This window comes from Mycteria americana, chromosome 2, assembly GCF_035582795.1.
Source record: "Mycteria americana isolate JAX WOST 10 ecotype Jacksonville Zoo and Gardens chromosome 2, USCA_MyAme_1.0, whole genome shotgun sequence".
Classification (NCBI taxonomy): Eukaryota; Metazoa; Chordata; class Aves; order Ciconiiformes; family Ciconiidae; genus Mycteria; species Mycteria americana.
The window spans coordinates 32,551,795-32,571,359 of record NC_134366.1 but is presented as its reverse complement, the minus strand read 5'-3'; the positions used below and the strand labels follow the sequence as shown (position 1 = coordinate 32,571,359).

Here is a 19,565-nt window from a genome sequence, read left to right as displayed (position 1 = left end):
GTATAATATAAATACTGAGTTGCTTTGCTCTAGTAATGGAAATAGGAAAACTCACAATCTTCCTAATATACAATTAAGACAAACTTGTAGCCTCTTATCAGTCCCTTATTTCATTAAACTTCAAGTTCCTGGGCATTAGGAGAACAATATTATCCCAAAAGTTAGATCCTGAACTGGAACTGAGACTTCTGATTTTTACTGCTCAGTCTGTAGCCGTTTTTCTTTGAGTTTTTTTTTTTAATTCTATGTATTCAGCAGTACGCTTTTTCAGCAGCCTTATAAGGTAGCTGAATGTATAAATACCACAGTGGAAACAATCTCTGCATCAGACCGTGCCTGTGTAATTGAGTGGTGGCTGGGAGGCTGTGACTCCAAGGCAGATGTCTACTTAGCAGCTCATTCCTATGGACAACACAGCTGTTATTTTTTCAGTGACTGACTTTAAACTTTCTATGATATTAATGTTTCCACAGGCTCAACACCTGTAATACTGTAAGTACTCAAAGATTGTATCCAAAATGGAATTATGGCAAGATTCTCAACAGAAGCGGTGGAAAATTAGAACTGCTGTTGCAGTGTGAACACTTTCAACACATACAAACTTAAAAACCCTCTACAAAGGAAATACAAATTAAAGCGGCTTTATATAAGCAATATTTATTTATTTATTTATTTATTTTTAGTAAGGAGTATTGAGTCATGAACCTTCAGGCAATTTCTTGTTATGTAAACTGGAGCACAATTTTAACAAATGCGAAGTATTGTGTAATGCCCCAAGCAGCCAAATCTGCTTATGTTCTCCAAAGATGTATAGAATGTAGAGGAGACTTTCCCTTCCCCAGACTGTATATGGCCACCTGAAGCTAATTTTTATGGAAATTCGATAGGTTAGAACAGGTAGTATGGATTGCAAAAATTGATCTGAATTCACCAAAATGAACATATATGTGTATGTGCATGTATATATAAACTAAAATGCAAGGGTTTGGCAACATTCTTGGCAACGTAGTATGTATCTAGGTATACAGTGTGTATATAACTACATCATGTGGAGTCTCCACATCCAAATCTAGTCAGGCAACAGAGAATTTTGGGCATGCCAAAAGAACAGTATACAATAACGGTACTACTGTGCTTGCTAGAGTTTTTGATAGTTTTTATTGCCGCTAAATATTGAAAAACTTTTGATAGAGTTGTCAAGGCTTGTTCCTCTGAGTCCTGGGGAGAGCAGGTTCTAGCAAACACTTTTTCAGCTGCTCTTCACTACCATACCACGCATGTGATCACGAAGAACAAAAGTTTAGGAATCGTATTTAGAACAGACAAAGGGCAAAACAGCTTATTACTAGCGTGTATCCTCAGCAAGTACAGGAACCTTCATAATTTGTAGTTCAAGATCTCAAGCAATGTGTACTTGTGTTGCTAATTCTTTTAGTTTTATGGTCTAGGTAAGTATTTAAATTTAAAGCCTTTGCTCCCAAGATAAACTGTAATAGAGAATCATGATTGCAAGAAGTGCAGATTTTGTTTTCAGATAACATTTCTTTGCAATAGTAAATACATCTTGAAGTGGAAGGTAGATGTGTCTTAATGGATCAGAAACCCATAACACAAATAAAACCAAATTGAGTTGGATTTTTAGTTTTAAAAGTAATCCCTTGATTCAACATTTATATTCCCTTATTCATAAGATAATTAATTTTATGTTAAGAAAATTGCCTTAGGTAAAAGTCAGAAGAAATGTTGCCTCCAATGTCAAGAGTGCTAAACTTTAATCTCTGAAGTACAGTTTCAGTACATAGGATGTGAAGAACTGTCACTGTATAAACCTTTAAAACTTTGTAAGAGGAAGAGTAAAGTGAACATGATACTTTGCAAGCAAGAAACATGGTAAAGCAAAATGTTATCTTCCTGCTTCATTAAATCTTCCTGCTTCAGGAAGACTACAAAAACATTTCAAGAATTGTCCATGCTGCATGGAAGAATGGAAAAACCAGATGTAGCTTTGAAATTAATTCTTGCGATGGAACAGAGGCTTTAAGGCAGGCTGTTCATAAAGAAATGGGGGGACAGGGGAAAACAACCAACAAACCAACCAACCAAACAAGCCCCCAACTTCATGGGGCAATTTACACCACCTGAGGAGCTTCCCTGAAGCTCTTTATTTTAAAGGCAAGCAATCAAAAGAAGCCATGGTACCTTGGTAAAATATGTTGCCAATTTTGACTCACCCTCATGGTGAACAGGTGAAGTGTGTTAGCTTGAACTACTTCACAGTTTCCCTTTGCACAGTTACTATATTTCATATGATGTGTGATAATTTAAGTGGTAATGTAAATTCAAACCCACAAGTTTTTAACATCTTTGTATGCCTTGGTATTGCATAACCCCTTTGGAAATTTTATATTTGGGATATATGTGGAAATATGAGAAACTTGTGTACCACTTTTTAGTAAGTATGTGTTGAAGGATTACACGGGGGAGCTAAAGTTTGCCGATAGAAAAAAGATCAGGCATAAGAATAACGTGTTAGGTAGAAATAAAGTGTCTTAGGCCTATCTGTAGAGGCTTGGAAAGGTTATATGGTAATGCTTTCTTAATTTACTTTTAGCATTTTTTAATTTTTGTTATTTTGTGGACTTCTATAAAATATTAATAGGTATCTACTTCCATGTTAGTTGGAATGCTTCAAAATATTTCTAATTTCTGACACAGAGCATGCAAATATTTAATTTTAGACATGTGAGCAATCCTGTGCCATTTTTACTTCACTTCTTTGAGCTATTTGTTTTTATAACTGCAAAAATGATGTTTTTATAGACCTGTGTTTAAGTACATATGTATGTAAGAATATACCGTATGTTCACATATCTTGCTCCATAATTTTGAAGCCGTAGTTAAAGTTTAGATCAAATAGGTAATGAGTTCAAAGTATACATATTAAAAATTATAAAGAATAATTTTAGAGCAAATAGAAACAAGTGAACTAGCGTATTTTTTAAAATGTAGATTCCAAAACCAATACAAATATTCTCAAACTTGTAAAGCCATTTCCCTGTTTCTGCTTAAAATCAGAAATAATACATGCTAAGTTTCAAACCAAACTGATTTGATTCTTCACTAGAAAGTTAGTGCTTAGAGTTAGCGTTTGGGATGAAGTATGTTATCAGTAGCATTACTTCCTTAATTTAATAGAGAATGGTTTCATCATCATTCTAACTGCAAAGGTTATGAGCTGGCAGCCTGTATCAGATATTGTGACGGGCTATAAATAAGCAGGAAATGAAAAAAGGGAAAGAAAGAGCCACAAAGTTACTTGCTAAAGGTTTGTATTAGTTTTCAGGCTCAAGCAGGGTGACAGTATCTGAGGGCTGGAGAGGTCTCCTGAGGTATCTCCTCCTCCTCGGTCTCAGGGCAAGCTGTTTCTGAAGTATGGCATATTAACTATGTGCACAAATACTGCATTTTGCAGCTGAGTATTAGAATGACTTGCAATATCATGGTTTTCTCACCTCGTGAGCTTAGGATGAGGGAATCCTAGATCCCAGAGGATCAGGGCCTCTGGGCCCTGAGGGTACTGCCAGGCCCGACTGCCCCTGCCTGGCCTCCCCCAGGGCTCCCAGACCCTTCCTGTGGCCCAGGACCCCATGCCAGCCTCCTGGGGCCTGCCAGCCCTGCCCTGGCAACGCCGCAGCAGGGCTGTTCTCCAGCTCCCCAGAGTCGGTCCCCTCCATGGGCGGACAGCCTTGGGCTTGCCGCATCCCCCAGGCTGCCCTGCTCCCGGCAGTGGCAGGGTGACAGGCCCGGCTGCCAGGCCCTGCCCTGCTGCCCCGGGAGAGCCGTGGGGTCCCGGCCCCAGGGAGCCTCCAGCCCTGGCAACGCCATGACACCCTGAACCTTGCTCTCAGAGATGTGCCCTGAGGATCTTTCAAACTGTTTCAGCCTTAATTTTCTGAATGTCAGGAGACAAAGGAGTCCAAAAGAAGCTGAGTTAGTTAGCTGTAGTAATTTTAAAATGTAAAGATGGTTAGTTCTTTTTCTTCTCAAAATGTTTTTAAAGTACACACAGGAACTACCTGCAGTTCCTCTCAAGTCCTGGAGTTTTCTGTCCTTTACTTATTTCTTCCTTTCAAAGCTTATCCCACTAGCAGACAAAAATTAAGCCTCCCCTACTCCCCCTCTGATCCCTGTTGTTTGCCATATACTTTCATTTGAAAATCTGCTGTAGGGAAGTGGGATTTGGTGGACATTTTTTATTAAAGTGGACTAAAGATGTGCTGGCGCATGCAGTCAATATTGCTTTTTTCACAAAGAAGTCTTGATTTTCTGTGTAAGCATCATTTAGTACATGGCAATGGATAAAATGGATCAATCTTCCTCTTTCTAACGCTGGGCCCCAGCAGGGAAAACGGGTGGAAGAGGCAGCTTTTGCATCGGCATCAGGAGGAAGAAGTTGTCCTCCTCTGTCCTCACCTGCCTCTTCTTCCCCCGCCTCCATTTCCCGTTGCAAAAGTCACTTGCCACAGTGTTTATTTAGGCAGCATCGTCCAATTCTGCCTGCCTTTCTAAGAAGCTTTTTCCTAATTGTTTGTCACAGAATTCAATGGGAATGTGATTTGCTGGAGGGCGTAGTCACTCAAATTCTCCAGTTTAAGGAGTGTTACCCAAACCATTGGTAGCAACTAGTGAGGGGAGGTCTCCTTTAGACCACTGGACAGTGATTGCCTTCCCAGCCTGGCCACTCTTTTCAAGGCTGTGGTAGGTTTTAAATTCCAGTTACAAGAAAACCAAAATTAAGTGTTTATCTCACTTAAGGTTTTAAATGTTGTTTCTTTTGTGAAATTTACATCACAAGACCACTTGTAAGTCACAAACCAAAACCGAGGCGTGACCTATATTGAAAGAGCTTTGCCAGCGAGCCTGCAGCCGTACGTATGGGAAGCATAGGACATGAAAGCTACTGGATTCTGCTGGTTCAGTGGCAACCATCAGGCATCTCTTACCAACACAGACATGCTGCAAGACTGAGTCATACTAGGTAAACCATGTTTTTACTGGAACAACCTTTTTTGTTGGAAGGTGAACAGTTTTCACCCTTTGGTGCTGCATACAGATTTGTTGGCAGGCTTAGCCTTTTTAACATACTGATATTTCTACACCAGTAAAGCTCTAGATTAAGCATAGCTATAGCCTGAGCAAAAGCATTATCCAGTTGTCTGAATAAAATAAACTATGCAAAAGGAAAAAAAGCTGTGTGTATAAATTTATATATATACCCACACATTTTTGTATGGTTGCATCCATAAAAGAAAGAAAAGTCCGTAGAAGAATAAGAACCCATATAAAAATTGCGATGTCAACTGAGTGCTGAGTTTTTCCTCGTGCTTCTCATTGGCTTATCTATCAAGCAGGGCTTTTGAGTTTCAGCTAGGCTTTGTTGACATGCAGAAAATTGTGTATTGAAGGTTGCACCTTTTTTTTCCCTCAATCACAAGAAGATGTATAGAAAAATCTCTTTGTGGCTTCTATATATAAATTCTGAATTTGACCGTGGTAGGATTTTGGATGCCTGGGATATTTTTCATATTGTATAAAGGTTACAAAAGGGGAATAGAGGTAGAAAGTGGTTATTACTCTACTTTTTATTGTGGGTGTTAAAATTAGTTACAGTCCAATAAGTATGCAGGTTATTATGAATTTTTGTTGAGATTGAAAAACATATCTGGATTTATAAGGGGATTATTCATAATCCAGTCATTGTTTTCTAGTGCTTATTTCCCTTTAAGTTGTAAAACAGTTTTATGTATATAGCATGTGATTTGTGATTTATGATGAGTTTTATATAAGTTCTCTTATAAGGTTTTTTTCTTTTTGAATCCTTTTCAAGATTTTTTTTTTCTGGGAGGATAGGGAGAAAATGTAGACAAAGTGTGTGATCTGGGTAAGCTTTCCTTCTGTTTTGTGTTTTCTGATTATGGGGAGAAATAGTACACCCAATTCCAGTCTCAACTGAGTGCTCAATCTTCCTCATCTAAAGCTGAGTCATTTAAAAAAATGAATAATAATTTTTAATGTGGGCTAAATCTTAAATGGTTTTGAATGTAAATTTGTCTTTAGTTATAAAAAGTATCTTTGTTAGGACTGAAAGACAGTTAAGGAAAAATTATACACTTTGACACTTTTACTGTTACATATGTTGGTTTCTTGTTTCTAGTGTCATGACTTTAATTGCTTTGCCTTTATTCTGAAACAATACAACATTAGCCCAAGTCTCATCTATATATCTATTGTTTTGGAGTCCTTATTTTAAAATACATTTTTTGCAGCACTGTGTGGAATCCAGCTACTTTTCTCCCGTATACTAGTAATAGCTTTTCTTTTCAGTTAGCAGTCTTCCACACCATGCCTAGCCTGTTTGTTCTGCCCCAAACTCACTGGACCATGAGGTGGGAAACCACATCTGACCTCATCCAAGGACAGCTCTGATTCATGGGCCACAGTTTCCCTTTTTCTCCTTCCATCCCCTTGGCTAAATGAACACTGCAGCATTCTATCCAAATTGCAACAGAAGATGGGTTGAACGATAAGGGTTTAAATCCATTCAGGCAGAGGAGAGAATTGAAGGTCTTCCATATTTTAAGTGAATGCCCAAAGCACTGGGGTGGTGGGTAATAAAAATAATAAAATTGTGAGAACAAAAAAAAGATTATTTTTCATGAAACAAACTTTATATTTAAAGCTACCTGAAATTCATACTTTCCAGCTATAGCTTTGCGGATACGATGGGATTTAAGCACTACAGTGACAGGCTATGTGCTATATCTACATGTATTTAGAAACTGTCTCTCTTGAGGAAAGCTTGGAATACAGAGACTTAGACAAAGAAGGAATTTGTCCTTGATTTAAAAAATAGATAAGAGTTATCCAACGGAGTTTAAGACCATATTTGTATTTTAACATGAGTGGTGCTTATGAATTTACTGAGACTGCTTACAAAGCAGTAATTTGCTAAGTTATGCAGAACATCTGTACTTGAAAGTAACAGTGAGAACATAGGTTCTGTTTTGACACTTATGTTTACACCACCATTTTCCAGTGAGTATGTAGATGATTCGGATCAGGCTAAATAAACTGTAATGGAACCCATAGCATTGTTATTTCCTAGTTAGGAAACGTAGGGAAAAAAGTTAGGAAAACTTCCTAGATACTTCTGTGTATAATTTCTGGAAATTTTTGTCTATTTTCGGTGGAAAGCATTTACTTGATTTTTTTTTAAGTAGAATTGAGCATTTTATTGGAGTTTCTCATTTTTATTGGCATAGAGCTTTCCAAGACAATGCCTCTTGTATTTCTTTTTTTCTTTTTTTTTCTTTGTTATTTTTGAATGCGATCCCCAAATAACAATGAAACTTGAAAGTTTTCCTATTCTTCATATTCTTTTAGGTCAACTTATTAAAGACGGAACATGTTCCTAATACTAGTTTGCCTACTAGAGGGTGAGGAAGGAGAATTAACTTTTCTGAGGAATGTCAGCACTGTTGAAGAGTACGCATGCAGAAGATTGTCAGTTGGCGTTTGACTTAAAATATCGATATGTCGTTTCATAGCATTTTAAAAGATCTCAATACATGTTAGTTTGGACACTGTCACATGAACTGAAAAAATGATTGAATGACTGTGAACAAAAGATTGTGAAAAATGGTTCTACCTTGGCTGTGAAATGTGTGTCATGGTGCTCATAATAAATACAGCTCCTGTCCAGAATGTGGAAATCTCTTGAAGAGTTTTGCTGGGACAAGCAAAGCAGAATTTACATCCACAGACCATTTTTTCATGACAGTTATTTCAAGTATGGAATTAGCTGTGCTTTTTGGTTGTGGCTGCTTTAAGCTCATGCACAAAAAGGTGAATAGTTGTGTTGTTGCTGGAATAGAGAATATTTTCTATCTTAATGATACTCTACTAAGACAAATATGAACAAAATTAACAGCAAAGATTTGATTTATTTTTAATAAGTAACATAACACAAGTTCTTGGTTTTAATTAGAGTTGCATAGGCATAATACTCATTTAAAGTTGAATAGAATTTGTCTGGCAAAATAGGAAGTGAAAGAAGCATGGTCATTGCTGGGAGGAAACCTCAAGACACTGTTGTAAAACTGCTGGAAAGTGGGCCCATTTCTGTTTTATTTATTTATTTATTTATTATGAAAGGTGTGTGGGGAGACCTTGCTGTCTTTCTATTTGATGTGTGTTTAACCTCTTTCCTCCAAAGTTCAGAAAAATCGTTTTTTAGGATGGGGTTCAGTCACCTCTGTCATGCATCTCACACTACCGCTGTTATGGTTATTGGCTTCATTATCATAAGTTGCAATGATTTTTGTATACAAACTTGTATGTGACTACTGAAAAACATATTTAAATAATAGAGATCAAGTAAAAAAGAATTTTTTGTCAATCATCAATCTGTGTACATGTCCTAATCAGTAAATATCTAACCCATCAGATCCTAATTACAGTTCTTACTAAAATTTATTTCTTGACATATTGATTTATTCTTTTCTATGTTTTTTTTTGTCTTTTTCACATAAAGTTGTAATTGTTTGCTGTATTTCAAATGACACAGCATGAGTATAGATGACTTTATCAAGTAAATATTTTCTGTGACTGCCCACGAGACCAACTAAACTCTGTTAGTTACAGTTGACAGTAACATTGAAATACATCCCATTAGTGAAAATAAACTGTTTTATTGAGGCCACACATAGTCTTGGGTGTTTTCATTTAAGAAAATTTCATAAAATGACAAACATTAGTAAAAGCCATTCTTATTACCATCTAAACTGTGTATGGGGGTGGGGGGGAAAGAACTCCTCCAGCACCTCTTAAAACTGAATTTTACTGGTGTGTCCTGTTTATAGCTGTTACGAACTGTTACAAAACTATTTTTCAAATCCTTCGCTGCTACATTTTCTCCTTCCAGGTCACATAATTTACTAACTATACTTTTTTTTTGAGTCAGGTTTAAGGTGCTGAATTTCTTTAACTTGTAGGAACTATTACAATGCTATATTTTGTTGATGTAATTAAAAAAATCAGTAAGACTAGGTCCTAATGTTTGTAATTTTAAGTGTCTAACTAATTGCTCTATGTTCTTGGTCCACTCTTTGCTTCTCTCCTATCCTTGCAAGTTTTGCTGTAGAAATAAATGTACAGCCATTAAGTTTACCTGTTTTCTTCTGTAATGCATCTGCAACTCATTACTAGTTCATGATTTACTTCAGTGTTGTGGCCATTATGCGCTCAACTACTGTATTTTAAAGAAAAAATTTAGTTACAGTTACTTCTGTTGTATTGCTGAGATACTTAAAAGATGGTAAAGTGAATCTGAGTTTAAGGGTTTTAGGTAGTGGCTACTTATTGAAACAAATGTTTTGTTATTCTGCAAGTAGATAATTAAAAACAAATTGGACAGGTTAGACCTATGTGCTTCTGAACTGCAGGGATTTTGCACAATTCTGTTAGACAAAAGTATTCCTAAAGCTACTGTAGCTGACAGTGGTTAGAATATCTTAGAGGTCTGCAAAACTTGAGGTTTCAATAGCAGTATTTGTTTTCCGTGACGTGACCGCAGAAAAAGATTTTTTTCTTCAGGTTTCCCCTTTATCTTGATATTATCAGGCACTTTGACAGTTCATCTACTCGCTGACAGCTATGCCAGAGGAGATCTAGTAGCTCTGTTGGGAATGACCATGTTCTGTAGATGACGCAAGTTTCAAGGACAAGAAAAGTGACTTGAAATAGTCCCTGCAAACAACTCCTTCAGAAATATGCTACTTAACAATAGTTAAGGATTGGGTCAAAGAGTGTTTGTTTCTGAGCGTTTTGTGTTTACTTGCTGATTCTTACAGTATTTGATGAGAGGGTACAGGATGTTCTCATTTTCTTTGTGCCCACAGCTCTCATACAGCTAGAGAGAATTAGTAATGTGCATTGAGAAAAGCTATAAGCAGTTTGGTTGTTGTTTCTTTAATTACAGTTCATATTATGCAAATCAATTTTCTGTATTTTCATTTTCTCTCTCTTTATTCTTCATCCAGATTCCACCAAGAAAATTAAGGATGTCTTAGAAGAGTTCCATGGCAGTGGTGTGTTAGCAAAATATAATCCTGAAGGGGTAATTCTTCTTCTTTCTTCAATGGTCAGAAATGGTGGGGAAAAATATTTACAAATGTAGCAGATCTAAGCACTTGGAATAGAAGATAATATATAAATCAGCTGTTTAGGGTATTTGAAACTGTTTGGAAAACAAAAATATGAGTATTTTGAAGAACTAAAAGTTTATAAACATCACATTAGACAGACCTTCTTAATAATTTCCCTAAACCCACAATTTATTTTCTAATATTTGAACAAACAGACACAAAACCCCCCCAAACTTATGGTAAGGTTAACATGCTTCCCAATTTTTTTTAAAGATTGGAAATGTTAAGCATATTTTCAAAAGATAGAAAAGTAAAATCTGTTCAGTTAAGATTCCTTTTTAAATTCTGTTTCTCTTATGTTGTTTGTGGTAGTGAGATCCCCATTATTATAGGGGAATTTTTTCATGATGTTATGAAACAAAGAATCCAGCTGAAAAGAAAGTGTGTGTGTGTGTGTGTGTGTGTGTGTGCATTTTCGCTACAGATTCACTACTAGACAAAATATTCTGTTTTGGCTGGTAGAAAAAGCCAGATTGTTTTCGTTATCCTCAGTTGCAATTTGTATCTGCTTAGCACGTCCTAATAGTGTGATTCAAAATGTAGCTAAATAAAAACCTGTTTCAGTAATGTTTCCAATAGTAATGTTTCTAACTATGCTTGCATTATGTGGAATTCAGGATAGAAAAATGTGCTAACCATTATGAAAATTACTTGATATTACATTTCAGGATGTAAAAGATGAATTATTGTCAAGTAAGGTAGTTATAACTCATTAAGTATTGAAAAATTCTTTGACACTTTGAACTTTGCAAAGCATAATGTTGGTCATTTTAGTTTCTGAGGAAAATATTTCATAGTTCAGTAAAATAGTATGAGTTGATCTTGTAAATGATCATCTTAAATCTCCATTATTTTAACTAAATAGAATAATAGATTACAAGAGGATTGGAATGCTGTGATCATCTAATTTATTCTCCAATGTAACATAGGCTGTGGGACCTCCCTTAATTGATTCCTGTTAGAAAGTAGACACTTTTTTTTTTTTTTTAGAAAAGTGTGAACTGTTGATTTACAAACTCAGTGCTTGCTCTTTTTTTTTTTACTTTTAACTTCTGCAGTTTTCTTTGTGCTCATAGTGCTCGTGATAAAATGGTCTTAATTTATTATTCACATTTTTTTCTTGAAATTCTGCACTTTTCAGTCATCATACAACGGTTTCAATTTTGTGAAGTGTAACCTTTTAAAGTACAAAATGATTGTGTATTTTATGCATATTTAAATAACATGTCGCTGTGTAGGTAACATTATCAAATTATGAATGTTGATGTATAAGCAAATTGGTATTTAAAGTTGTGAGATTACTCTCTTTTAACAAAGTCATTCCTCCAATTTGGGGGTACGTGGAGGATGAGTCATGGCAAAAAGTGATCAGTATGGGCACCTGGACAACTGCTCTGACTGAAGCCAGGTGAGTTGGCAGAATTTGTGCAAAGCTGGAATTAATAAACACAGTTGGTCCTGAGCCGAGTCTGTGACTCTGTATGGCATTTCCCAGAGTTCTTCATTTCACAGTGATTTGTTTGCAGAATCCTACCAATGTACTGAAGCATCCAGGGATTATAGGGCAGCACAACACCCAAACCAGTGAGCAGGATGGGAGGATGGAAGGGAAGGAGGGAGTTCAAGTCAAACACCCTGTGGTGGCTTCAGTGTCTTCAGCAGGGATCAAGCTATTCAGTACTACGGGGTCAATGTTGGACCCAGGCTAAACGTGACAGCTTTTGCACCATGCTGCTTAGCACTTAGACTTCAGGGAGTGCAACATAAGGAAAACACAGCTAGCAGCAAAGCTACTTGGGATCCAGTAGGATTTACTAGGTCAGGTTTCATGTCCTAAACTGCTGAATTGGAAGCAAAGTGGCTGAAATTTCCTTTGCAGTTGAGTGAATATTCCAAGTCAGACAGAACTGCCTTTGCACAGGTGTGTCTATATTTTTGGCATGCATTCAACCGGCTATGTGAATAAACTCGTTATGGAATGATTTGCAAGTTGATTGTATCTGGTCGGACGAGGACTCTACGACTTGGACGTACTATTTAAGTGAAGTCATTAATTATTATCTGTAAATGAGATGACAAAAATTGACTAATCCAGCTGAAATCAGTCGTAGTGCAGCTTTTTACTTCCACATATTTTAGACAGCACTTCTGTTTTGTTGTTGTGGTTTGTAGAGGATATCATCATGTTGCCATTTTGGCTCTTTCTTTCCTAGATCATTATCTCATAAGCACTCCAAGTATTTTTCAAGTCTTTTCAATATTCTATCAAAAGGTGGTGCCAGTTTTTTTATCAATAAACATGGAACATAGAGCTATGGCAGATTTAACAGTGTGATGTATTTATGTACTTAAGAAAAAGCCTTAAGAACTTCCTGTTACAAGCTTCTTCCTGCTTAAAGGGTTCAGGAATTTATTCCACTCCATTGCTTCTATATTGCCTTCTTTTATCACAAGCTGATTTAATGGGACACAAATAGCAAAATAAAAGCTATTGGTATTCGAAGCTTGTTACCTGAAGTCATCTGGTTTGTTTTTCCATTATCTTATATCTTGTCAAGTGAATGGTTTTTGGGCTTAGTGGAAATGATGTATCTGATTATCAGAAGGTCATCCAGTATAGGGAGTTTATTTACGGAGCTTTTATTCTCTGCTTTCAGTGTAAGGGAGATGACTAAACCTCTACAAATGCTACTGAACCTCTGCCCTTCCACCTTCTATAAATCAATGTCAAATATGTAATTAAGACTAGGTTTTATACCCAATGTAAGACACACAGGTAGGTTAAGATCAGCCTCCTGGAAAGCTGTGATTATAAATAGTCTTTCCATCATTTGAGATTCATCTAAATTAATTTATTTCAGCCATTTCACTTTGAGGGGAGCACTGAATAGGGTAGCAAGAATTAGGAAAGCAGATGGAGCTAAAGACTGTATCCAAATGGGCAGTAAGTACACATCATTGTGTGCTTGTAGTCCTAGTGTTGTCATCCTTTTTGAGGGATCTGTTAGAATGCATCATAATTCCTTGTTTACCTGCTTACCTATTTACCATCTAGAGCTCTTAGGGTTAATCAGCGCGTGAAGACTGAGGGTGGAAGGTGTGTGGAGGGGTCTCAGCCAGACAAGCAGTCAGGGTGCAGCTTGGGTCTGCACATGGAGCAGGGCAGCGCTCCAGAGTTCCACAGTTTGGATGTGGATAAAAAGAATAAATGTCCATATGCAGAAAGACCAGGAAAAGAAAAATTTCCAGGAAGGTTATGACAGTGAGTGCATGACACAAGGCACATTCCATGATCTGATCTGCCCAGAGAGGTGAAGCCCCAAGTTTAGCAGAACGCTTGCAGTCAGGTTGCAGTCATCTGCCTACTCCAACGGATTTTTGCATTTTTGGATGTAGTGCAGATACTTCTAAGAAGCTTTCTCCAGGGTCCTTCTGATTTCCAGAGGTTTTAGGGTTTTTCTAACTTAACTCTGTGAATGTTTCAAAGATACATCTGGTAACTCCAGTTTAGCAAACGTCTGGCAGAATCAGTGTAATTTATGCAGAGAATACAACTGTATTTATAATTTTAAGGTAGTACCTCTTACTGGGAAGTAGTGATGGCAGTTTGTGATTAAGGTAGAAAATTAATACAGCACCTTTATTAGAAGGAGTAAATATTATTAGAAACTAAAGCAGCATGTAATAATGACTTTTGTGACAGTGCTTGCTAGTGTTTACAGAATCATAGAATCAGAGTCATTTAGGTTGGAAAAGACCCTTAAGATCATTGAGTCCAACTATTAACCTAACACTGCCAAGTCTACCACTCAGCCATGTCCCTAAGTGCCACATCTACAGGTCTTTTAAATACCTCCAGGGATGGCGACTCAACCACTTCCCTGGGCAGCCTCTTCCAATGCTTGACAACCCTTTCCATGAAGAAATTTTTCCTAATATCCAATCTAAACCTGCCCTGGTGCCACTTGAGGCTATTTCCTCTTGTCCTATCGCTTGTTACTTGGGAAAAAGAGATGGACATCCACCTCTCTACAACCTCCTTTCAGGTAGTTGTAGAGAGCAATAAGGTCTCCCCTCAGCCTCCTTTTCTCCAGGCTAAACAACCCCAGTTCCCTCAGCTGCTCCTCATAAGACTTGTTCTCTAGACCCTTCACCGGCTTCATTGCCCTTCTCTGGACATGCTCCAGCGCCTCAATGTCTCTCTTGTAGTGAGGGGCCCAAAACTGAACACAGTATTTGAGGTGCAGCCTCACCAGTGCTGAGTACAGGGGGACAACCACTTCCCTAGTCCTGCTGGCCACACTATTCCTGATACAAGCCAGGATGCTATTGGCCTTCTTGGCCACCTGGGCACACTGCTGGCTCATATTCATGCGGCTGTCAACCAACACGCCCAGGTCCTTCTCTGCCAGGCAGCTTTCCAGCCACTCTTCCCCAAGCCTGTAGCGTTGCATGGGGTTGTTGTGGCCCAAGTGCAGGACCTTGCACTTGGCCTTGTTGAACCCCATACAATTGACCTCGGCCCATCGATCCAGCCTGTCCAGGTCCCTCTGCAGAGCCTGCCTACCCTCAAGCAGATCAACACTCCCGCACAACTTGGTGTCATCTGCAAACTTACTGAGGGTGCACTCGATCCCTTTGTGCAGATCATTGATAAAGATATTAAGCAGGACTGGCCCCAACACAGAGCCCTGGGGAACACCACTTGTGACCGGCCGCCAACTGGAGTAAACTCCATTCACCACCACTCTTTGGGCCTGGCCATCCAGCTAGATTTTACCCAGCGAAGAGTACACCTGTCCAAGCCATGAGCAGCCAGTTTCTCCAGGAGGATGCTGTGGGAAATGGTGTCAAACGCTTTACTAAAGTCCAGGTAAACCACATCCACAGCCTTTCCCTCATCCACTAAGCAGGTCATCTTGTCATAGAAGGAGATCAGGTTGGTCAAGCAAGACCTGCCTTTCATAAACCTATGCTGACTGGGCCTGATCACCTGATTGTCCTGTGTGTGCTGCATGATGGCACTCAGGATGATCTGCTCCATCAGCTTCCTCGGTACCCAGGTCAGGCTGACAGGCCTGTAGTTCCCTGGATCCTCCTTCTGGCCCTTCCTGTAGATGGGTGTCGCATTTGCTAAGCTCCAGTCAACTGGGACCCCCCCAGTTAGCCAGGACTGCTGATAAAGGATTGAAAGTGGCTTGGTGAGCACTTCTATTAGCTCCCTCAGTACCCTTGGATGGATCCCATCTGGCCCCATAGACTTGTGAATGTCTAAGTGGTGTAGCAGGTCCCTAACCATTTCCCCTTGGATTATGGGGGCTTCATTCTGTTCCCCATCCCTGTCTTCCAGCTCAGGGGGCTGGGTACCTGGAGAACAACTCGTCTTACTATTAAAGACTGAGGCAAAGAAGGCATTAAGTACCTCAGCCTTTCCCTCATCCTTTGTCACTGTGTTCCCCCCCACATCCAATAAAGGATAATTCTCCTTAGCTCTCCTTTTGTTGTTAATTTTTTTTTTAGAATTTATCATTGCATTCACTTCTGATTAAGCTGTTTCATTAACAACTATTCTGGGCAACAAGTAATTTTTTATGTTTTTTTAAAGTACACAGGGATGAAAGACAAACATTGTATTTACTGTTTTTTTCCTTGGTTATCTGTCATTGCATGATTAAAATAAATTGCTTGCACTCTCTAATCAAGACTAGAATGCTGACTTGGACCATTTTCTTGACACATGTGCTAATGCAAGAAAATGGGGTATTCTATCTAACGTCTTAAACTTGTTCATCTACATCACTAGCCTTTCAGCAAAAACAGTTCTATTATAAAAACAGAGCCTGAGTGTTACGACACTGTACTAATGTATGTGTGTTCTTTCTTTCCTTGCATGCGTTACAGAAACAAGATATACTTAATCAAGTAAGTAATCTTAATTTGATTTTTTTTCCTTTTGTTATGCATAGGAGCAGTAACTTTTATTTTGTAGGCTTCCATTGAGATATCACTTATTAATAAATACTGCATGTGGCTATTCTGTCAGATAATAGACAAATGTTTAAAGCTGAGAGCAAAGTGCACTCATTTTCTGTTTGCAGACTTTTTCACTAGATGGATTTCATTTTTGTCATTCACAGTACATAACTTTGCTAACATTAATTGAGAGGAATATGAAAACTAAGTTAAGAGCAAGTAATTAACTTGTTCCATACTTGTCACAGAGATTCCTGCTTACTAGTGAGATCTCATAATGGTTTGCATTATTCTGTAATGACAATAACACATCTCAGAAAAAAATGTTAAATCCTTTTTCTATAACCACATAATACCATTTATATTTAGCAGGCTTAAAATTGCAGATTTTATAATTTGAATAAGGCTTATAGTGTGCTTTAAGCAATTGTGACTTTACAGCAATTGCAAGAGAAATGGTTAAAGAGCTGATCATCAACCCAAGACTACTCCTGAGAAGCTTCAGTAGCCTAAAACCAGGTATAAAAATACAATGGGAAAAAAAAAAAAAACCAACCTAGGGAAGAAGGACTAATCAAATGAACTAGTTTTTTAAATGACCTAGTTATTCTTCCTTTGTAGCACATAGGTGTTAAAAAGCCCCTACTCTGTTGCTCTGGGAAGAGGCAGCTGGAACATGAGAACAAAGAAAAAGTCAAGAGACTGAAAGAATTAGTTTTGTAGCAATATCTCACTTTCTGGGGTCAAAGGCCGGTTAAGCTTTTGGAGGTGTGTTACTGAGAGTAGTATTCCCCATTCACAAAAGGGCTCAGTTTTCTTCGGATGACCAACATTACTTTTTTAGTAAGCCAACGGAGTGACTGCAATGGATCTTGAAAGTATTCAGGTTAAAGCAGTGTCTAGGACCAGTTATGAGACTAATCTCATTAGTATTCTTGCTAATAACTTTGTCAAAAGAGGTAGATGAATACTAATAGAATCAACTCACTAAACGAAATTTGGGAATTGTTGCTAAAATGGAGAAAAATCTGAATATTATACTGGAAAAGCTTGATGACGTTATGGACTATAGTAAATGTAAATGTAAATGGAATGAAATGCACTAGTGCAGAGTACAGTGTACAGTGTGGTGTACCCTGGGACTAGTGGCATTGTTAGATAAAGAGCTGAGTGTGGTAGTTGATCACAAGATGATTGCAAAGCATCAGTGTGGTTTGGTCATGAAGAAGAGAAATATATTACTGGGATATTGTAGCTCCTGTGGCCATGGTGGTCTGAGAACAAGACAAGACTTGTAAGAAAAAGTAGTGTCTTAGGCCAATTCACATAAGTGGAAAACTAGTTAAAGTTTCAAGCACACAGAAATATGGATTGAAAGAAGGATTTTTGTGCTGTTTCCCTCAGCTACATTCTTTGATCTGACAGAAGATACTAATTTACTGTAAAGACTTTGCCTTATTATAATGTATAAAGGGAAGTATTTCTACTCCAGATAAGGAAGATTTAATTTTCTATAAAAAGGTGCTGCAGAAACCACATCTTTCTGCTTTTGACCAAATGATGGGACAAAGTGAACTCAAATTGGAACTAATGTACAGAAGGGTTAGTAGGATGTGAAAAATTATAGGTTATCTATTATGTAGGAGAAGCCTGTCCCTCACATTTAAGAAAGTGAGGACTAAGAAAGGATGTTGTATCTTTCTAGCTACAAAAGAGAAAAAATTAGCAACTTGTGAGTATCAGCAGGAGAAAACTCTACCCTTCAGACACTGGGCACTCAGTGTTTTTCTGGCTCTCTAGGCAGAATTTCTAGGGAAACAGCTTCCTGGATACCTAGAGAGTTGGGAAGCCTGCCAGGCAGAGATGCTGGCAGTCTGGCTGTGAGCCTGCTTTCTGTGGAAAGTGTTGAGGGCACCGAGGTGTAAAATGTTTCAGATAGTCAATTTCTGCTGCAGAACTGTTCAGTTTTGAACATTTTTTATGAGCTTGAGTGGTCCCTCTGTCTCCTTTCCTCAGTCTATGCTAACATCTCTCCCTCCTTGATGTCTTCCTTCCCTTTTGATACTTCACCTCTCTGCCTTAAGATCCCATTTTTATCTTTTTTTCCCCCCTACTTTTTGCATTGCACAGTATCTTATGTTTAAGCTTTATGAGCCTCATACTGCTTTCATTTACATGTTACCTGTTTAATTCTCATAGTTGGTTAAATGGCTAACTCAAGGACTATTTTTCAGTTCTGATGTGCACTAGATACTGTTTCAAAGTATTTTAAAAGAAAAAGAGTTTATTTTTTGGTTTATTAGGGTACCACCATCAGTATTTAGATAGAAGTTGATAGAGAATTTTAAGCTGTCTTGATATTCAGGCCAGAGGGACCATTCTATTTCAAAGAATACGCTGCTTAAAACTACATTATTTTTAAAGGAAAACAAACAAACAAAAGTGGAGGGTCACACTGGTGTCTGTTTTATTTTTAACATATTTTATTTGAAGAGTGACAGTTGAACTCTGACAACTTTTTAGCTCCTCTAACAGCATGAAAACAGAGAATAAATGTGGTACAAATTAAGGTACTGAGTTACAAAGTATGAAAAATACTATCCTCATATTTTCATATTAATTTGAAATATCAGCTAAGTTATTCTTTTCTTAAAGTGAAATAAACACAGAAATAAATCCCTTCAGAAAGGACACATTTAGTGTATTTCTTGATTTTTATGTTGCCATTAATATATATTTAAAATTGATGCATTTCAGCTCAAGTATACATGCAATGGTGCAATATTTATATATAATTTGGAGATACAACTATTTATTCTGCTAGTCATTGGTGATAGATTTAATAATATTTAACTACTAAGATTCATTTAACATCAGTGGAAAATTATTTGTCTGTTTTTAAATTATTGTAATTTTAATTGTATTACTCTGTGCCTTCATTTGATCACTACATGTATGAATGTTGCAAAATAAATAGCAGAGGAGAGGTATTTGGCTAGTGGGTATTTGCACTCTGTGAAACAAAAATGAATAAAGACATTTTCTTAAGAGAACAGCATTTAATGTTGAAATTCTGTTGAATTTATAACAGTGAGAATTCTGAGCCCATCAAATTTGTGCTGTGTTGGTGCTATAGTGTTTTTTGGTTTACATCCTATTTGTAACAGTTGGATAATAAAGGACTATATGGTACTTGTAAACAGTTCTACAGGTGTTTATGTTACCTGGTCAAACACAGGGATTTTTCAGGGATTCATTAATTTTGCTATTTTATTTGGTTTTAGTCTGAAGCATGCCACCTACCCCATTTTTCCTAACTTCTGTAGT

General features: G+C 37.6%; 1 protein-coding gene across 6 annotated transcripts in view; it reads left to right on the top strand.

Annotated features, from left to right (window-relative positions):
- Window positions 1–19,565, top strand: part of DGKB (diacylglycerol kinase beta) — a 327,466-nt gene that overhangs the window by 26,169 nt on the left and 281,732 nt on the right. For 3 of the 6 annotated variants that reach the window (XM_075495542.1, XM_075495544.1, XM_075495546.1), the window contains exons 2-3: window positions 10,101–10,177; window positions 16,167–16,187. In XM_075495542.1, coding sequence (XP_075351657.1) covers window positions 10,101–10,177; window positions 16,167–16,187 — 98 coding nt within the window. The remainder of the gene's footprint in view (window positions 1–10,100; window positions 10,178–16,166; window positions 16,188–19,565) is intronic. The other 3 variants (XM_075495543.1, XM_075495545.1, XM_075495547.1) reach the window with 1 other exon arrangement.